Source organism: Cupressus sempervirens, chromosome 6 (assembly GCF_028749045.1).
Source record: "Cupressus sempervirens isolate cs-2001-9-10 chromosome 6, ASM2874904v1, whole genome shotgun sequence".
Classification (NCBI taxonomy): domain Eukaryota; kingdom Viridiplantae; phylum Streptophyta; class Pinopsida; order Cupressales; family Cupressaceae; genus Cupressus; species Cupressus sempervirens.
Window position 1 is genome coordinate 510,858,464 of NC_143123.1, and position 22,438 is coordinate 510,880,901.

The following is a 22,438-nucleotide window of genomic DNA, read 5'->3' on the forward strand; positions in this document are numbered from 1 at the left end:
TAAAAAGTCAACTAAATCATATACTGATAAAGAAGGGAGAATCTATGAATTCATACTTCCTAAGGGTGGCTAGTATAAGAGATGAACTTGCAAGTATAGGGACAATAATTGAAGACAAAGCGCTAACACTTCTGGCTATAGATGGGCTACTGGATTCATGAGAAACATTCTCAGAAGGAGTAAGTGCTAGAGACAATCTTCCAGACTTCAATAGACTTAAAGGATATTGCCTTCAAGAAGAATCTAGGAAACTTAAGAAAGGAGGATAATTGAAAATTGAAGATGAAGAACTTCATGTTCTGAACACAAACTTCTACAAAGGTAAGAAGAAGCACTTCAAGAAGAAGAAGGGTAATCAAAGAAATGACAAACCTAAGAAAAATTTATCCACAATAAAATGCTTCAAATGTGAAAAATTTGGGCACTAGATTTCCTTGAGAATACAAAGCAACATGTAAACTATACAAACGTTACTAGGAAAGAAGAAAACTATGATCCTGAGAATCGTGTATTGTATTTTGCACTATCAAATGAAGTATCAAGCAAAGCATGGGTAATTGATAGTGGATCATCTCGATACATTATAGGATACAAAGAAGTACTAGAATCAATATCAGAAGAAGTTGATGGTGAAGCTTCCATGGTTGATAATTCCTCTTATTCAGTCAAAGCAATTGGGAACTGCACCTTGAAATTGAAGTCGGGTATTTCTCTACATCTCAAACGAGTACTCTATGTACTTGGAATAAAGAAGAATCTAATCTCTGTTACAACACTTGAAGATGGTGGATGGTAAAGTAATGACTTGGTCTAAGAACTCTTCATTTAAGAAACCAAAGTTGATTGGTCAAAGAAAGGGATACTTGTATGAATTAAACATAGAACCTGTTAAAGCCTTAATTCATGAAGCTGTTGATAGAAATGAAATGTGGCATTGAAGGTTAGGACATATAAACTTCAAAACCTTATCAAATATGGAGAAGATGGTTACTGGTTTACCTAAGTTGAATAAAAATCATTCAAGCACATGCAAAGGATGCGCTCTAGGTAAGAACACGAGAAGTCCATTTCATGATAGCACTAGAAAAACTAACAATGTTTTGGAGTTAGTCCACTCAGATTTATGTGGACCTATGTTTGTTCCTTCTTTTGGAGGATTCTGGTACTATATACTATTTATAGATGACTTTTCTAGGAAAACTTGGATTTACTTCTTAAAATGCAAAGAATCAGAAGAAATTCTTAAGAGATTCAGAGAATTCAAAACCTTAACTGAAAACTTATTAGGACACAAAATTAAAACTTTCAGGATTGATAATGGAGGGGAATATGGTTTAGATTTGTTTAAAGATTTTTGTAAAGAAGCAGGAATTAAGAGGGAGTATACTATTCCTTACAACCCACAACAAAACGGGGTAGCAAAAAGGAAGAATAGAACAATTATAGAAGCAACAAGAGCTATGATATTTGATCAAAATTTAGAATATTATCTTTGGGCAGAAACCTCTTGTTTTGCTGTCTATATTCAAAACAGATGTCCTCACTCCCACCTTAGAGATAAAACTCCTGAAGAAGTCTTTTCTAAGGTTAAACCAAATATAAGTCGTCTTAGGACATTTGGTTGCCTTGTATACATACATGTTCCAAAAGAAAAGAGAATTAAGTTAGAACCCTCTGGGAGGAAGGTATTTTGGTCGGGTACAGTGAAACATCTAAAGCGTATAGAGTTTACATACTTGGTCAGAAAAACATTGAACTTATTGGGATGTAATATTTGAAGAAGATTTAGCATTCAAAAGAGCTCTTAGTTCTGAAGATCCTACACATATACCTAGTTTTGAAGAAAATCATGAATCTGAGTTTCAGAGGGAGAACATTGAAGAAATTGAAGATGAAATTCAAAATCTTAATCTTGAGGAAATTCAAAATCCTAAGAAAAGACCACTTTGGGCTATTTAGACTGTAGAGAAAGCACAAGACTTTGTTGTACCATCTGGAACTGTCAGAGAAAGAAAAAGACCCAAAAGATTTTCTAGTTATGCAACAAACGTGTGATTTATCTAAATAAGAACCAACCAATGTTTTAGATGCTATTAAACATACAGCTTGGAAGGACGCTATGACAGAAGAATACCAATCCATTATTAAGAATGATGGATGGGAAATTGTTCCAAGGCCTGATGGAAAATCTGTTGTTTCTTTTAAGTGGATATTTAAAATCAAGCATGTTGCTGACGGTAGCATTGAGAAATATAAAGCAAGATTCGTAGGCAAGGGATTCTCTCAGAAAGAGGGAATTGACTATGAAGAAGCTTTTGCTCCTGTTGCTAGATACACCTCTGTAAGAGTAGTCCTAGCTATTGTAGCATCGAAGGGATGGAAAGTACATTAGATGGATGTGAAAACATCATTTTTGAATGGAAAGATTGCAAAAGAGGTATATATGGAACAATCTTAAGGATTTGAAACTCGTAACCCTAAAGTTTTTGTTTGCAGGCTCAAGAAAGCTCTCTGTGGGCTTAAACAGGCTCCAAGGGCATGGTATTAAAGAATTGATAAGTATTTGTCCAGTTTAGGATTCTCTAAGAATGAAGCTAACCCAAATCTCTATTATAAAAGGATAAAGATGATATGATAATTTTGATATTATATGTTGATGATTTACTAATAACGGGTGATGATCATCTTATAAATCAATACAAGAAAGATCAAATTAGAGAATTTGAAATGAAAGATCTATGAGTCCTTCATTACTTCTTAGGACTGGAAGTATGGCAGAATTCTTACAACATCATACTTAATCAAAGAAAGTATACATTAGACATCTTGAAGAGATTTGGAATGTGGAACTGCAGACCAATGTCTTCTCCAATGGAGACTAATCTACACAAACTTAAGGAAGTAGTTGTAGAATCACCTTCCATAGATTCTACTCTTTACAAATAGATGATTGGGTCTCTTATGTACCTAGTAAATACAAGACTTGATATTTGCTATGCCCTTAATGCCTTAAGTCAGTTTATGTGTGAGCCAAAGGAGATTCACCTAGTTGCAGTCAAACACATTATGAGATACTTAGAAGGCACTCTTAACCTTGGACTCAAATATGAGAAAGTTGACTTGGATTTACATGGATTCACAAACTCAGATTGGGGTGGAAGTGTTAATGATAGAAAAAGCACTTCAAGATGCTGTTTCAGTTTAGGCTCAACCATGATATCATGGATATGTAGAAAGCAGTCATCAATAGCACAAAGTTTCACAGAAGTTGAATTACATTGCATCAGCAATTGCTTGTCGGGAAGCAGTTTGGCTTAGAAAGTTACTTGTGGGATTATTTGGTCAACCCATGAATCCCACTATTATTCACTGTGATAATCAGAGTTCCATCAAGCTTTCTGTGAATCCAGTTTTTCATGATAGGTCCAAGCATATTGAAATTCCTTACCATTATGTAAGAGATACGGTAGACAGGAATACTGTAAAATTAGAATACATTTGTACTGCAGATCATATAGCATATATTCTTACCAAACCTCTCTCTCTTGAGTGAAGATAGATCACTTTAGGAAAATACTTGGTATGGTTGAACTATGATACATTTTGTATTCCTTAATTATTAATAAAATAATTTTGTGTTAACATTATTATTGTCATGCTATTGATTGTTATGGGCTTCCCCATTTGTATTTGTTATCTAAGAGGTGACGATCTCTAAGATAATGAACACTTGTATAAAAGACTATGAGATATGATGATCTCTTAGATAATGTGTTGAATAGTAGAGAACTACTGTTAGATCTGGATGAGTTCAAGATCATATTGTGATGTTGACATTTCTATGCCTATGAGTCACAACTTGGATAAAGGAAGAATTTAATCATTCTCCAGATTTTATCTTGTATGTTGCATTCCATGCAATACCGTTATCACTATTATAAGTGATAAGTCATATCACAGGTCTAGTAATATGACATAGTATCGTGTGTTCAATGATACCACATGCTTAGAAGATTCAGATAGATGTAGAGTATCAATCTATGCTTATTCATCTTAATTGATGTTGTTAGATATGTTATCTCTCAGTATAATTATCAAGTTAAGAGGGAGTGTTAATTCTGTAACTCTGATATATCATATTGGTCTAATTACAAATCGTATGGATTTGTTCTTGCATGAAATTCCTTATTAAATGAAGGCCTATATATAATTGTATTTATCCTAGTGGTGATTGGCATCTTCTAGAGGCATTGTTGTTAAAGATTAAATCATTTTAGTTAGTTTATTCACTAAAGTCTTCTCCATTAGGCGCCGATTTCATCAGGGAAAGATGGAGTAAATTCTTACAAGGTAGGGGAATCCCAAGATGGGATAAGGATATGTATCACAGAAACCTTGAGGGATAAGTCCCAAGATGGGTATGAATGCATTCCGGAAACCTTGAGGGAGCCTACCTGTAGTTGGATTTCCAAGCACCCTAGGGACAAGAAATTTCCCATCCTTCTTAGGGTTGATGATTAGAAGAGAAGTATGGAATATCTGGTTTAGTATGTTAATTGTCAAATGTGTCATGAATCCTTCATTGTTTCTTAATTACTCCGATTTAATTGCATAGTGATGTATGTTAAATTACTGGAAATTGGCAGCTTCCTGACAAGGGACATTACAGTACCTTTGATTGGATTATTTAAGGTATTTGTAGGTGATGATTGATTGCTGATTTATGTGATTCGTGAGTGACGATGCAATGAATTCTAGTTTAATATATTGGTGATTGATGATTTAATGAATTTTGATTTGATAGAGTGAAGATTTGCTGATTTATTGTTTGCTTTATTTGATAATTGATGATTGTGAACCTTGGATGCTTGGAATGATCTCTCCTTTACACTTATTGGTGAAAGAGTCACCACCTTTCATAAGAATTCAGTCACCATTTTCGATTGCTGCCGTTGTGAACAATAATTATTTCCAAATTGTCTCCCTTGGATGTCCTCAAATGAAACCTTTTCCCTTTGCCTACTCCAATTTGAAAGAGAAGTAACACCTCTTCATCATTCTTTCTCTTCGAATGTGTTACAACTTTCAAAATTACCCCACTTAAAAGAGTACATCCTTTCATTACTTTTTCCTTTTGGAAGAGTCACTTATTTTCTTCTCGATACTTTCTTCTTTTGATAATCCTGCCTTGATTCACATGCTCCACTCTTTCTTCCTTCATCTATAACCCCTTCAAATAAACTCATCTGCATCTTCTATCTCATGTTTGAGGCAGTCACAACTCTTCATTTCATGCCTTTTGATATCATCTATCTATCTATCTATCTATGCTTGGTATGCAATATATACCGAATATTTATAAATAAATATCTGTAAAGTTTTTAAAAGTTGATAAGTAGGAGATAATTTCCACATGAAGTCAAATTGTAATATTGCGATCAGGATTTAACTGTGTAGTTTTTTGAGTCAAACTTATTAACTCATATTTCATGAGTAGTGATTCAACATGAATCCATCTCTCATGAGAATAAATGGAACACTCAACACTCATTGGATCTAGGTGATGCTTACAGAGGTGAAGCATCGAGACTTCTCGGGAGGTCACCTATCCCAGTACTACTCCAGCTTGAGTCCGCTTAGGTACAGAGTTTCCTCCATGGTTAAACCCATTCTACCTGCAATCCCATTTGCAAAATCTTCACTAAGTGTTGTGCCTTATGAACCATTCATTAGAAAGCCCCTTAAGCTCATCAATAGATAAGTAGGAGATAATTTCTACAGCAAGTCAAATTCTGATATTGCTACCAAGATTTAACTGGGTAGTTTTTTGGGTCAAACTCATTGACCCATATTTCATGAGTACTCATGAATCCATCTCTCATGAGTATGAATCCATTTCTCATGTTGAATCACTACTTATGAAATAAGGGACAATGAGTTTGACTAAAAAACTACATAGTTTAATCCTGACAGCAATATCACAATTTGACTTGCTGTGGAAATTATCTCATACTTATCAACTGATGAGCTTAAGGGGCTTTCTAATGAATGGTTCATATAAGGCACAACACTTGGTGAAGGTTTTGCAAATGTGTTTGCAAGCAGAGTGGGTTTAACCATGGAGGAAACTCCGTAGTTAAGCACTCTCAAGCTGGAGTAATATTGGGATGGGTGACCTGCCAGGAAGTCTCGGTGCTTCACCTCTGTGAGCATCACCTAGATCCAATGAGTGCTAAGTGTTCCATTTATTCTCATGAGAGATGGATTCATGTTGAATCACTACTCATGAAACTTTTAGAATGGTTGAGATTTCTGGCCATTTTTGAGATTTAATTTTAGTTGAACATTTGGTTGTGTATATATTTTTCTGTTTCTTTAGCTTTTTGTTATCAAGTCACAGAGAGATTTCTACTCTGAAACCAAAGCTGAAAGGAAGTTTTTATATTAATTATGTAAGTAGATCTATGGATAATAAACACAAACACAACTTTCTTTAAAAAAATTGAGAAATATAAATTCATTTAAGCATCAGAGATTTGTATAATTGACTGGTAAAGTTTTGCGATAGAAGACTTTTTTTGTAAGGACATGAGGGAATATTTGTTACAACTTTCTGCTTTATCCAAACCCTTACTGAGGATAGGGATTTCAGTATGAAGCACTTGCATTTCAATATGTATGGGACATTTAAGATGATTAATTTTAGAGTAAGTTGCTGTAATTTTTTCTCATTACTTGATTCGAGAAAAACAGAACAAATTCGACAATTAATATCAGAAGATCGTATGATATTGTGTTCCATGAAATTTGTTTAAGGTATTTAAGCTAAATATCTGTCAGACAGATTGATCAAGAGAGTAGCCACCATGTGATGGAAGTATTGTCATTGATGTCAAAGGATTTATAAGTATGAACTAAACTATAAGCATCATCAATGTCAAAGGAATGATATGTGAAAGACATGAGTGTAAACATTTGGATTATTGACAAGAAAGAAGATATGTTTAAATTAAAGATTTAAACATTGCTAAATCAATAAAGGCTTAATGTCAATATAGGTGGAGATGGAAGAGTGTTTATCAATTCACAATAGATATCAATTTTATAATATATATAAATACTTTGTAAATATAATATAAACAGTAACTTCCTTGTCTAAAACTGTTAAAGAGTCATTAGCAGATATAAAGACAAATCAGGAAAAGACAAAGGCTGCAGCAAAATTATAGACAGTGATAAAGAAAAGCAACTGAAGGTGAAGCAGTAATAGAAAAATTACATTGAAATGTGCATAGAAAGATATGGCAAGGCAAAATGAAGATTTATAAAGCAGTGATTTATATCAAACAACAATATGTGAAGACCTTGATGACAACAAGAGTAATGGCTATGACACAAATACAGCAGCGATAAGGTGTTTTTGAAAAGAATCGTTCAAATACAAGTCGGTCTGAGATTGTTTGACACCAAAGGTAACAAAACTCCGAAGTCCACCATCAAGCATAGTATGCAGATGAAGGATTATATATTATGTGCAATCAAAAGAAATAGGTCAACGATGGAATTTAAAATGATAATATGTGAAAGCAGCAGTACTGGACAATGTGAATACACAACCTCTTCAAGTCTAGGATGATAAGACAAAGCAACGATGAAATCGATATGGAGTGAGGCATCTATTGAAAGCCACAAAGAATTTGATTCATAAATTACTATGTACAACACACAGATGATACCGTTCCTTTTTTTGGAAGTTTTTGCAAAGAATGAACTGTATCTGTGTACACATGATAAACCTGCCACATCATCACTTGATAAGCAATACCAAGACGCTGATACAGACACAACCAAAAAGGTAATATTAAGTGAAGCTCAGAATTATGGTGCACTTTCAAATTGCCTAGTGATGCTGTCCAGATCATTATAGCAATGAAGTCTTAAAACAACAAAGCGATTTGAATCAGTATGCTTGATACGCACAATAGAAGGCATCGACAATCAACGTGGTCAATTTAAAGTTTCTATAAATTCTGATAACCAATGCTGAAATAATGATTTAGGTCTTGCTGAAAATCAATCTCCTGCAAGTCTTGTCTAAATGTTATTGTTCAGGAAATCTGAAATGAATTCTGGAAATTATAATTTGATCTCTGATATAAATCCTTTGGAGCAGATTGCTAGAAGAACAGATTTTGGTAATAATTGTGTATCTTCTATCCACAAACATGTTCCTATTTATATATAACCCAAGGGTCATGTCTTTATAAAAGACATCCCTTCTAGGTGGGCCCTCCATGAATTAATCTCTCCCTCATAACAAATTGGCGGCTTTAAACAGTTAACTAATAGTTAACAAAAATCAACTACAATAGTTTGTTAAGAGGCAAACAAGTATACCTCATAAGTCGTCGATCATGATGCTTGGAGAAGTATTAATCATAAGGCAAATACAAAGAACCATTTATGCATATCGGATCAGACTGATCAAGAATATCAGAACATTGCTATTATTAAGTTATAAGGATTTAACAGTCAAAGAAATAATTAATCTCATAAAACCATAGAATACAGATGGCAGTGTCAGAGATGTCTGGACTCTGCAGCGACAAAGATATGCAGCAAGTTCGGAAGTCAAAACCATGTCAAGAATCAGTAAGACTATATATTACAGGCGCCGGCAGATTTGAAATACCTGGTCAGCGAACTCATTGAAAGACGACGATCAGAAATAAATGATTGCTATATGAGACAGTGATAAAAATCATTTTGCAGTGATGTAATTAAGGGCATCCATACATGGCATCGGGAGCAGCTTGGTGTGAAGTATACAAATATTTTCTTGCCCAGTTAGTGATGAAATCACAGGCAAAAGATATATGCATTGAAAGATCCGGAGAAGCTAATATTTGTGCAATCAATAAAAATAATTATCAAACTACTCAAAAGACCATGAATTGAATACCTACTAAGTCATCGTGAATAAACAACAGTATAGAAAAATTAGTAAATTAAGGCTGCGATTATCTTTTGGAATGGTGCAATGTTTTATATTTAGAAGGTTGCGTTCGTTTAATGAAGGGTCAAATGGAAGATATAAAATAGATGAAGTCAATTCTCAGAATGCAAGATGAGAGGTGTGAATAATAAGAAAATATAAGAAGTGTATGTGAGCAGATTGAGAAGAATATTGAAGTTAGCAAATGATAAAATATAAGTGAGAGAAATGTGTTGTGGAGAAGAAGTAAGAAGCGGTGAAGATGAGAAGTAATTAAAAATAAGTGAAAAATGTAGATGTGGAGAAAGTGAGAAAGAGCAGAGTAGTGAACAAGAGAGTAGAGAGTAGAATATTAAAGGGTTTAGGATTTATAATATAAAATAATGAGAATGTGAAAAGAAGTAGAGATATATATTTGCAGATGTTCTTGAAAGGTGACGATCTTACAATAACTTAATTTTCTATTATGATGGATATCATGATAGATTATACCTTGCATGGTGGATGTTTATATGGTAAGCATAATGAGAATGCGTGTGCACATACCTCATAAACATTTTTGAGTATATGGTGAATGTTATGTGATTGATGTTCCTAGAGGCCATTACTCAATACTTTGGTGAATATCTTACATGTCATTCTGAAGACCATTATTCAGAGTATTTGGTGAATATCATATATTTTGGAGACCAATACCCAAATATGATCTCCGAATGGTGAATATCAATTGAAATTCTGCAGAACATTACCTTATTTAAGTACATGGTGAATATCAAGTGTTGATACTCTGGAGACCATTACTCAGAGTTTTGGTGAATATCATATGTTGATATTCCGAAGGCCAATACTCATGTGATATCAAAATAATGGAAATCTTCTGATCAAAGATATCCTTAAAACATGTCATTCTCCTTATTATATTAAATATCATACAATAATAATTGCCGATTGAACTGTTTTGTAGACCGACCGCTTACATTGGCTGATGTGCTTATTGAACAACTCCATGTATTAGTCAATGGGTTTATGGTTGACTGAATGCATGTGTTAGGTGGCGGGTATATTTGTAAAGTGTTTTACTAGTGTTCATTTGTCCCACCGGGAACCCCGTACCCAATGGGACGTGACTCCACGGTGGAGTCACTTTCGATCGGGAACCTGACTCCACTTTCTCTTATATATACTTTAAACTATGATCTGCGATAGATATACAACGAACAAAACAAAATAACAAATACATTGGGATTACTCAAGGTTCTTGATTCTAGGTGAACAGCTTGGTACCGTTTGCCATATCATTTCAACCGGTAATAAATATTTGCAACGCTTCTGCAGGGGATATATATATATATCCCAGCCACCGTAGACACTGTATGATAAGAATTGTCTACAAACAGATATACATTGGAGCATAGATTACTTCATGAGTCATAAGAATAGTTATCTACAAGCAGATATATATTGAGAACTAGTTATCTTGAAGGTCATAATAACGTATTTGACCTTATTTATACTTTATTATATCAATCAGTCTATTAAATAAAACCTCTGCTTATATTCAGAAAATCAAATTTACTCTAGAACACAATTCTGATCTCAAAATCTAACACATAATTGTTCATTTCAGCATTTGAAGTTAATTGTTTGGATATAAGTTTTAAATTGGCAAATTTGTTATTATACTGATTCACCCCATCCCTCTCAGTATAATCGTGTGCTCTTCACTATGATGTACCTATCAATTAGTTTTCCCGTATATCAAGATCTCTTGCAGTCTATTGTCAAGTAGATTTTATCTGAAAATCATGTGGATTTCTAAGGGAGGTTGTTTCTCCTTTTTGACTCGAGAGCCGGGTACTCAAATCAGCATATCGTTTTGGAAAATTTTAAAAGAGATTGACTGAAAATCTCACAGTATAATCATTCTGCCTATGTGTCACTCGTGACTATGAGATTGGTACATGTGATTTCATATTTTACCTAGAACAAAAAATTAATGGATGGATTTATATTTTGTATTCTTGGCTTTTACACAATCAATTTTGTGCATCTTGTGCAGTTATTTCATTCCATTAGATCATAATGGCATTGTATAATAACATTTTTTTCATCATTACACCACCTTGGGGGACGGGGGGACAGGGGAATTGGGTGACAATTTTCCGGGACGGGGGGATAGAGGGGCCTTAATTTGGTGACGGTAGGGGGACAGCAGTGGCGGACCAGGGGGGTTGTATATATTATACATATGATACTTAAAATGCTAGTTATGAAAAGATTTATTGCAATACAAGATATAAACATGTAAAACAATAAATGCTTGAACATTGCATTGAACATAAATCAACAAATCAGCAAATAGTTAACACCGGGACGTCCCCCCATACTCAACAAAGGTGGTGAAATTTGGTGGCACCTTTGGGGATGGGGGAACAGAGTCCCTAAGTCCCTGGTGCATCACGTCCCCGGTGCGTGGGCCAAAAAGCGGGGGGGGGGTGTATGCGTCCCTGTGTTACTAGAATTTTTTCCCTTTACATCCAAATGTAAATCATAAATGCTGAATAATAAAAATAAAAGTTATTTTTCCATTTATTTTATATAAACCTTTTTTTCAATATTTTAACAACAATAATAAAAATTCAATACAATTATTATAGATATTTTGATTACCTTCATATGTATTTTGTTCATAAGAAGTCATTTTATTTTATTAATATACTCTATTATATCTATTTTTCATTGTTATTAGAATTTAGATTTGAGTGTTAAATAGTGTGATAATTATTAATTTCTTTTGTGTTTGGTAAGATGATTTTTATAATATATCAAGATATTTCTTGGCTTCCTCTACATATATTTTTCATAAATATAGGTATGCTAGTTTAAATGATACATAAATTAAATTTATATCTAAAGTTCCTAAGTTTATAGTTAGGTTGGTATGCAACATATACTGAACACAAATAAATATCTGTAAACTTTTTAAAAGTTATGTAAATGATATGTAAATTTCATAAGTGTATACTTGGTGTCCAAGATATACCACACATATAAGTAGAAAAAATAAAGTAGTTATATTAATTATAATGGTCACAAGCGACCACATTAGGGCAACAGTGTTTGAACTTCAATTTTGTTAAAATCAAACACTTCCAAGAGTAGAAGCTTTGAAGTGCCTAGTTTTAAAGCTGGAAACATGGAAAGTTAAAAATTACTAAAATGAACAGAAGTAAGGGTTAAACTTAAGGTGGGATTATAAGTAGAAATTTAGTTTTTCATATCTTTAGAAAATGTATATTCACAAAGGGCTAATTAGGTTCACTGCAGGTCCTCTGGAGTGCTCTAAATGTTATTATTTGTTATTCTTGAGGCAGGTATGATCTTATGATCATCCTAGTCTAGGGTACACAATTTAAGCTAACAACCAAGTCAAGTAAACATGATATAATTTTGTTGTCAGCTCAAAATAGTATCATTTGATCATATTTGATCATTTTTCAGGTGTGATTCACATTATTTGCACCGAGTTTTCTGCTTTAAAGCTTTTAAGTTTGGAAGAGTCTCAAATTCCCTGAAAACTGTAACTGGTGTGGTTTAGAGCTTGAATTAACAGCATAATTGCCTGGCTTTATTTGGTGTCCTGCTGATTGGAATAATTTGATTCTGGTTCTTAATGTCTGTTACCAGGTACATACAGAAATATTCTTTAGTGATGGGTCTATTTGGAGGCCTCACAACTCAAAAGAGAAGCTTGAAAAACATTTAAAAGCAACAGGTGGTAAAGTATATTCGCGCTTTCCTCCAGAACCAAATGGATATCTTCACATAGGCCATGCAAAGGTATTCTTAGAGCTTCATATCTTACATAGAAAAGTAGTGAACTTGTTATTCTTTATTTAATGGTGGTTGTCCTGAAGCTAATTTTTTGGCTTTATTGATTGCATTCAGGCCTTATTTGTGAGCTTTGGCCTAGCCCAAGAAAGAAATGGGTGTTGCTATTTAAGGTAAGGCTGATCCGCTACACAATTCCAATAACTATATGGATGTCTACAATAAACTGTTTGATATAATGCCACTCTGTTCATTTTCTATGCAATAATTCCTCTGTTACTTTACATTATCAGAATATATAAGTATTGTGTGTAAAACAGTATACTCCGTGTCTGATGTTACATTGATTTGCATTGCATACATCAAATTTTATCATTCTTATTTCTGTTAATTGAGATTTATGTATTATTCATGAAGACAGTGGATCTACTAGTTATTTTCTAGAATTTTTGTGAGATTATTAAGACTTCTTAAAATATGATTCTGCATCAGTGTGCATTTTTTTTTTTCTGGTTTGCTTTACAGCCTTTTAAAGTAATCTTGTGATATTGAAACATTGGAAAAATCAGTAGAGCGCTCGTTTGTGATAGCTTTGTAGCTGTTACCAAGTTTAGAAAACTGTTTCCTCAAGTTGCTTTAATCTGTCACTTGCTCTTCTGGTGTGTGATCATTGATGGAAACCATAGTCTCCTGGAGATGGGGAGAATTGGAGGTCTCAGAGACTGTTACTGGTACTGGTATGGCTATATTTCAAAAATAGGAGACAGGGGTACTTGGAGATGGCAAATTGTTTTTTAATATAATTTAATAATTTCCAAGAAATATCATAACATACAGCTTTGAGAACAACAACAATGATAAAATTTAAGTTTCAACAGTACAACCATTGAATCAAAATACAAATCTGAAAATTAAATTACTAATAGTAATATTATGTACTCATTTGATATTGTGTCATATAGAGTCATAGTTCAAGACTCGCACTGCAAACAAATAAAAAATAAAATGTTTTGTTTTTATTACTTTTTAATATGTTTTTTCCTCTGGAGATGTCTGGGAAATGTCAAAATTCATAGCGGGAGACTTGGAGACGTCTGGAGACTTTGACACAAAGTCTCCTTCCAAATTGAAAGTCTCTGGGTACGGGCAAGGTCTCAGAGATGTGTTTCTGTCTGTCTCCGAGACGTGGCTCCAGGTGATTACGATGGAAACATAGCCAGAAAGAAATTGCTGTAAGATTAGATTTTGCAGGTGCTATGGAAGATTAAAAAGGCTTGAAAATTTGGGGTACCTTGAAACTCTATATGAAAGAAAAATTCAAAGATTAAGTGGATTAGATGCCTTAAGCAGTCCAGGGGTTGTTAAAGCTGTCCAAATGTCCACGACACAATGGAAAAAACCTGCAAGAAAAACTGTGTTTACTGAATAGTGGTATACAGGTTGCCATGCAATGATCAAGTTGAATAAATTTTTATAGAGCCATTTGCGAGTTTCATTGGTGCATGGTACAAAACCTGCTTTGGTGTCAGGAAATTATTTTTTAATTTCTGGGTGATGTTCTTAATTTGTTGTTTGTGTCTTATGGAAAAGGGGCGGGGAATACACTTATGCACCCGAAAGCAATAGATTTCCCTTGCAAAATCAAAAAGATGGAGAAAATTTCTCTGTAAAATTGTTAGCATAGTGACATTGATAATGTATTCATATGTAATATGTAAAGATCATCTGCATATTAATGGAGCCCTAAGTTTGGCAAATTAGGGCTTTCATCTGTGCATCCTCTTTTCACTTATTTTTCTTTATTTATATTTCTCATCAAGACCTTGTAGATAATGGTGCTGAAGAACAAGTAATTCATCTATGGGAGAAAGTCAAATATTAGAAAATTTTCAAATTTGAAGGGATTTGCTACAGGAAAAAAGGATTTAAGGAGGAGCCTCATAGACTAACAATCTGGAAGTTAATAAAGTTGTTTTATCCATACTGAAACTGATATGTTCCTCTTGAATAAAGTTTAGGTCACAATATGATTGTGTTTATGCCGCAAACAATGGAAATGCTTCATTGTGTACTGACAACAATATAATATGTACAGGATGGTGTTCAAATACAGAACAAATTGTTTGCCAGAATTCTGTTGCAGACTCAAACAGTGTAAATGACACCCTTAATGGAGTATTTCAGACTTATATCAAACTTCTGTAGCAGTCCCTGACATAGTGATGGAAATAGTGTCTTTGATATATGAAGTTGTTGTCATTGATGGCGAATATGAAATGAATTATTATCTCCAATGCTAAGAAGTAACATAAGGGATTGTAATGAATGGTGCAATCGATGTATTTATACAATAGCAAGGATGAGACTTACTGAGACAAGTCAACAAGAAGCCACATCAGTATTTGATACTCTTCTCTAAGCAAGCGAACTATATGCAGCAAACTATGAATGATATCACAAAGACATTCATAAAATATATACAGCTAATAAAAATAATGAAATGATACCTACAGCCAGCGTATGAATGGTGAGGAGTATAGCAGTCAAAGATCATCTGGGCAAGAAAAGTTATTGGCAATGACACAACAATCTAAGAACTTGACACTATGCTCAAGGCTTAAACAATAACAATACCTGGGAAAACAGATATACTCTGCACTGATAAAAAGGGCATAGACAATCATTGTGAGAAGCTCAAAGGGCAGCGTATGTTAGAGTTTGGACAAACTGCAGTCGCAACAGGATAGCATGCGATATTGAATCAAATGAATTAAGTCATGATTTTTTGAATTCTCCAGTAACATCAATCAATGTGATGCCAGTAGATGACAAACTTCCTATGATGAGTCAGTAAATTAACGATGGAAGTGCAAAATATGAGGTCAAATAAGATTGTAGCCTTTGCTGAGTGAAGTAAAGGAGTTTACGGCAAAAACAAAATGAGTTTGTCCATTTTGGAAAATTATCTGTTTAGATGAAGAAAAGATCACAATCACGGGCGAGGAATATGAGATAAAGAAGGGTGTCCACATAGGTAGCTACAATGGCGTTCGAACAATAAGAGACGCACATCATAAATAACCATATTCACTGATGCCATTAAATGATATGAGTATGCAATGATTGGGTATTATGTGCAGCACAGCAGGAGGGCCGAGTTTACACAATAATGAAGTGAATATGATTATGAATAGAGATGATGGATACATTTTAGTGATGAAAAATCAAATAAAGGAATGCTGGGTATCATGACTATCAGCAATGAACAAATAATAAGGCCCAGTAAAACACAAAGTCCTCACTGACTACCATGGACTGCATGTGCAGAATTAAATTATGTAACCGATACTTTTAAGCAGCGTAAGAAGAGGATAGACGAATGTCATTATCATTCCTCTAAACAGCCGGCAATCAGAAAAAAGAAAGATACAAGTGAAGCCCGACAAAGACACGAGTTCATTCAGAAATTGTTTAAAAGATTTTCAATATCTTAATTTAGTAAATATAAGAGAAGATAGAAAAATAGAAGAGAGCAGATCAAAGAGAAAAGAAGTAGATATATATGCAGTTATTGGATATTGTAATTAAGACACAGACTCATGTTATTCATTTTCAAAATTAATGCAAGAGCTATGTTCTTTTATTTGTCTTGAAAATTGAAGTTTAAAATATTTCATTCAGATTTATCCCTTGTGATATTAATTTTAATATTAATTGCTACTAACGGGGAAGAGGTTGATTTCAATACTGGTCTTTGATTATTAGAATGTGCTTATGAAAATGTTGTCTTTGTGAATTCTGTCTATTTGGTTTACCAAAGAAATCAAATTCAATTAAAGTAGTGGTTGTGTTGCCGATTGAAGCTGCAATCTATAAAGTAGTGGATGGTATAGCACTGTCTCTCAGGTTGTATACAAGGGTTTGGAGAAAGCCAGGTTGGATAAGGGACTAGTCTGCAGGTTATTTTGTAAAAGTGGCTTGATGTATGAGGCCTCAAAGTTCATATTCCGCCATGTCCATAACTTATAAGCAGTATTCCTTTCAGTTAAATAATATTCATTTCACGAGTAAAATATCAAAGCATTCATATAGTTTAATTTTGATCACATCTAAAGGTTTTTGCCATCTAAGAATTCATAAAGTTTAATTTTGCTATAGAAAAGCTTTGAACTAAGCAGTTAGGGTTAAAGGAAGGTTTAGTTGCCTAGGTCTAGCGAAACCTAAAGGGAAGTGAATTAGGAAATCATTGTTGTTCATTGGCCAAAACTGATTGAGTAATCTTATTAGAGAATTGGCAAAGCTCTTGGATTTCCAATTTGTGGTTTTGGGAACCAACAGGTTGGCAATTCTATTGGGGAGAGTTGCTCACAGTAAGTATTGTGAAGTTACCCAAAATTTCAGATTTCACATACTAGAATCAAAAAACAGTCGTATCAATTTGTTTGGAAGAGTACTTTGTTGGAAGCAAGAACCTAGAATACCAACACAATCATTACATTTCTCGAAAGAGGTGGCGATGATTCTATTCAACAAGATTTCAGTTGGTAACTCTGTTGAGGGAGAAGACATAGAAGGAAATGTTAGATAGTTTTATTGCAAATGTATCAATCATTTCAAAGAAAACAGATGGCATTGAATAGTTGTATCTTAGAAGATTTGATTGTAAACCTAACAAGTTGTTCTTGAACCTTTCAGAGCTTGTACCCAAGTTCCATGGAGAATGGGATGAATCAATACTTCAACATTTGGGTGCATTTTGTATATTTATAGAGGATTATGAGATTTGTGCAGAAGATCAGGTGATGAAGCTATTTGTCAGGACACCAAAAGATAATGTGAGACAAGCATATGAATCGTTACCTACACAAAGTTTCTCATCTTAGAAAGAATTTGAACAATGGTTCTTATATGAATTCCATGATGCGAGTGAGGAAGATAACATGTGATATGAACAAGATGAAAACCAGAGTTGCAGCATGGAAGAGGATCCTAACATATCTCTACTTGATGCCTTTTCCAGTTTGGAGTGGTTTAAAGGGGAATCTACAACACATTTGTTCATGAGGATGGCAAACATTTATCATGGGATACCATTTGGCATCGTGCCTCCATATGTGGAATTTCTAATAAAAATCGTTGAGTTGGGAATCTCGCCAAATGACCTTCATTTGAAGCTCTTTTTTTAGATATTAGAAGAAGATGATGAAGGGGAGGAAAAATATACCCAAGTGAGACAAAAACTTATTGTTGTTTCAGATTTGAGCGAAGATTTTTTTTATTTGACAATATGAAGAGAAATCCACCCTGATGAGACTTGTGCGATAACAGATGCAGTGAATGTAAAAGTGAGGAAGAGGATTCTCTTAGGATGGAAGAAATTTCAGATTTGTTGGACAAAATATCAGAAACATGTTGAGAAAAATGCTCCAAATTTTTTCTCAATCCCCTAGAATAAACAAGTTAATGAATCAACACATATTCAAGAGATAACAGATGAAGGAGATGATAATTCCTAGGAATGTAAATAGTGAAGATGAAATAGAACTGCAAACAGTAGGTGAAGAAGCGGAAGTTTCAGGAGATAATGCTAATCAAGATATCAATCTTGTTGATCAAGTAGATGATGATTCTCAAAAGGATGAATTTGGTATACAATTTGTGAATATCTTGTGCAATGAAACACCTGATGACCTAGATGAAAGCTATCATGAAGGCATGCTTGAATTCTCTATGTTTCTGAATCCATTGTTCGAAGAAGAAGTAGAAGAAGTTATGTCTAATTTCTCTATGTTCTTGAATCCATTATTTGAAGAGAATTTTCTATGCAATCAAGTCCATTAGGATCATGATTTGCTAATATCTTATGTAATGGAACACCTAATGACCTAGATGAAAGTTATCATGGAGGCATGCTTGAGTTCTCTATGTTTCTGAATCCATTGTTCAAAGAAGAAGTAGAAGAAGCTATGTCTAAGTTCTCTATGTTCTTGAATCCATTATTTGAAGAGAATTTTCTATGCAATCAAGTCGTTCAAGATCATGATGAAGATATCAGGCCTAACAATAACTTTGAAGTTGATAAAACTCATGATATGCATTCAGAATGTGAGACATCTTTCAGTTTATCCTATTGTGAAGTACATCAAATATGTGAAGATGAGATGAAATCATATGAGCATGGTTCTGAAAATTTCCCAAATGTCCCGTCTCATTAATTTCTTGAAAGAATAAAATAATATTTCTTGAATATGAGTTATCTTCAAAACCTTTTTGTGAGGAGAAACAATATTTGGAGTAAGGAAATGACGTGAATTATGTGCAAGAAGATGTCCAAGCAGAGAAAATTGATCTAGATGTTGATATGACTGATCAAATGCATGACTATAGGGATCTTCCATTCAGTAAAGGCTACAATGCACTTAATGATTTATCAAAGGCAAAACAAAAGTTAGGCACCAAAGACCGCATTGATCAAATGGAACTAGAAAAGGCCAATTGTGATCCTAAGCAAGTGATGAAGGGAAAGCATGACATGATCAGAAGGAAAGAGTTATTGCATGATCAAAAAATTGGGTGTTTGATAGAGGAAAGAATCAATTTTCATTTTTTGGGGGATCTAAGGCCACCCAATTTCACTTTGCATCTGCTTATTTATGGTCTGCTTCTCTAGAGATAGTTGGAATCTCATTATGCCCACAAACAACATGTCCACAACAAGAGCCACAGAGCTTCATCTGTGCATCCTCTTTTCACTTATTTTTCTTTATTTATATTTCTCATCAAGACCTTGTAGATAATAGTGTTGAAGAACAAGTAATCCATCTTTGGGACAAAGTCAAATTTTAGAGAATTTTTAGATTCGAAGGGATTTGCTACAAAAAATAAAGGATTTAAGGAGCCTCTTATACCAACAATCTAGAAGTTAATAAAGTTGTTGTATCCATACTGAAACTGACGTGTTCCTCTTGAATCAAAGTTTAGTTCATGATATGATGGTGTTTATGCTGCAAACAATGGAGATGCTTCATTGTGTATTGACAACAATATAATATGTACAAAATGGTGTTCAAATACAAAATAAATTGTTGCCCAAAATTTTGTTGTAGACTCAAACAGTGTAAATGACACTCTTAATTGAGTATTATAGATTTATATCAAACTTTTGTAGCAGTCCCTAGCATAGTGATGGAAATAGCGTCATTATATGACGTTGTTGTCATTGACGGCGAATGTGAAATGAATGATTATCTTTGATGCTAAGAAGTAGTATATGTTAGGAATAAGGTGTCTCAACCTTGTATAATTCCTATTCTTATTATTTGTTTTGTAAAATGTATTTCTTGCAAATAATGTTGATGTGTTGACATCTTGAATTGTGTGTAAGGAGATCATGACTAAAACGGTTATGACGGATTCCTATGACACATAAGAGCTATGTTAGGAAGATTCAATGACAGGTGAAGACATGTGGCAACTAAGATATTTGAGTACTGTACACTACCCCAATAGTAAAACCCTAATACGGTTTACCTTTGGGAGTAGCCCTAAAGTGAAGCGCATGTTATAAGTGTTTTTAGGGTTGCGAAGAGAAGTGATGCGTAAAAAGGTGTATTGTTGGTACTGCGAGTAGCTATTGGAGTCTTCTGTTGTCGATGTTGAGCTTGCATTGCAAGTGTATTGTAACCTTTTGTTGAAGATAATACATTGTGCAGGTTCTGAAGGGGTGGGGTTGTTTTACCGAAAGGTTTTTCCCCACCGGCAAATCTTTGTGTTATGTGTTTCTTTCTCTGTCTATTTTCTGTATGCACGGTTGGCTACAATATTGTTGTTTACATGATATTGAATCTGTAAGTGTAGAAGATTTTAATAGGATTTGCATCATACTTTCCTTATGAGATTAGTGTAGGAAGCTGTTTCCGCACCTGAGTTTCCTTACAGTATAAGGGATTGTAATGGATGGTGCACTCAATGAATTTATGTAATAGAAAGGATGAGACTTACAAAGACAAGTCAACAAGAAGCCACATTAGTATTTGATACTTTTCTCTAAGCAAGTATAAAATAAACTATGAATGATATCACAAAGACATTCATGTAAAATAAATATACAACTAATAAAAATAATGAATGATACCTACAACTAACATATGGATTGTTATGGCAATGACATAACGATCTAAGGACTCAACACTATTCTCAAGGCTTAAACAATAACAACACCTGGGAAAACAGATATAGTTTGCACCAATAAAAAGGGCATAAACAATCATTGTGAGAAGTTTAAAGGGTAATATATGTTAAGAGTTTGGACAAACTGCAGTCACAACATGGTAGCAGACGATAGTGAATGAACTGAATTAATTTATGAGATTTTTAATTCTACAGTAACAATGATATATGCGATGCTAGTAGACTACAAACTTCTTATGACGAGTCAGTAAATAAATGATGGAAGTGCAAAATATGAGATCATAGCCTTTGCTGTCAAGTGAAGGAGTTAATGGCAAATAAAAATACTAGTTTGTCTTATTTGGAAAATTATTTGTTTAGATGAAGAAAAGACCACAATCAGTTGTAATGAATATGAGATAAAGAAGGGTGTCCACATAGGCAGTTATGATGGCGTTTGAACAATAAGAGATGCACATCAAATAAGCATATTCACTAATGCCATCAAATGATATGAGCATGCAATGATTGGGTATTATGTGTAGTGCAATAGGAGGGCCAAGTTTACACAATAATGAAGTAAATATAATTATGAATAGAGACAATGGATATATTTTAGCAATAAATCAAATAAAGGAATGTTGGGAATCATGACTAACAACAATGAATCAATAATAATAAGGCCCGATAAAACAGAAAGTCCTTAGCAAGTACCATGGATTGCATGTTTATGTAACTGATACTTTTAAGCAGCATATGAAGAGGATAGACAAATGTCATTATCATTCCTCTAAACAACCGACAATCACAAAAATTAAAGACATAAGTGAAGCCCGTAAAAGACAGTAGTACATACATGAATTTTTTAAAAGATTTGCGATATCGTGATTTAGTAAAGATAAGAGGAGAGAAAAATAGAAGAGCAGATCAAAGAGAAAGAAAGTAGATATTTATTCGGATAAATTAAATATTATAATTAAAACACAAACTCATTTTATTCATTTTCAAAATTAATGCATGAGCCCTGCTCTCTTATTTGTCTTGAAAATTGAAGTTTAAAATATTTCATTCAGATTTATCCCATGTGATACTAATTTTAAAACTAATTGCTTCTAATGGTGAAAAGGCTGATTTCAGTACAAGCTTTAGTTATCAGAATTTGCATATGAAAACATTGTCTATGTGAATTCTATCTCATTGGTTTTCCCAAAGAAATCAAATTCATTTATAGTAGGGTTGTGTTACTGATTGAAGCTGTAATCTATAAAGTAGTGGATGGTATAGCACTATCTCTCAAGGTTCTATACAAGGCTCTGGAGAAAGTTTTGACTCTATTTGCCTAAGGCTGGATAAGGGACTAGCCTATAGTTTATTTTGTGAAAATGGGTTGATGTATGAGGCCTTCGAGTTCAATATTCTGCCATATCCATAAGTCATAAACAC

The 22,438-nt window shown here is 33.8% G+C and overlaps 1 protein-coding gene across 2 annotated transcripts in view; it reads left to right on the plus strand.

Annotated features, from left to right (window-relative positions):
- The window catches only part of OVA9 (glutamine-tRNA ligase, putative / glutaminyl-tRNA synthetase, putative / GlnRS), a 185,336-nt gene that overhangs the window by 72,601 nt on the left and 90,297 nt on the right, over positions 1 to 22,438 (plus strand). For both annotated transcript variants that reach the window (XM_089788734.1, XM_089788735.1), the window contains exons 10-11: positions 12,683 to 12,835; positions 12,944 to 12,999. In XM_089788734.1, the coding sequence (XP_089644860.1) occupies positions 12,683 to 12,835; positions 12,944 to 12,999 (209 nt within the window). The remainder of the gene's footprint in view (positions 1 to 12,682; positions 12,836 to 12,943; positions 13,000 to 22,438) is intronic.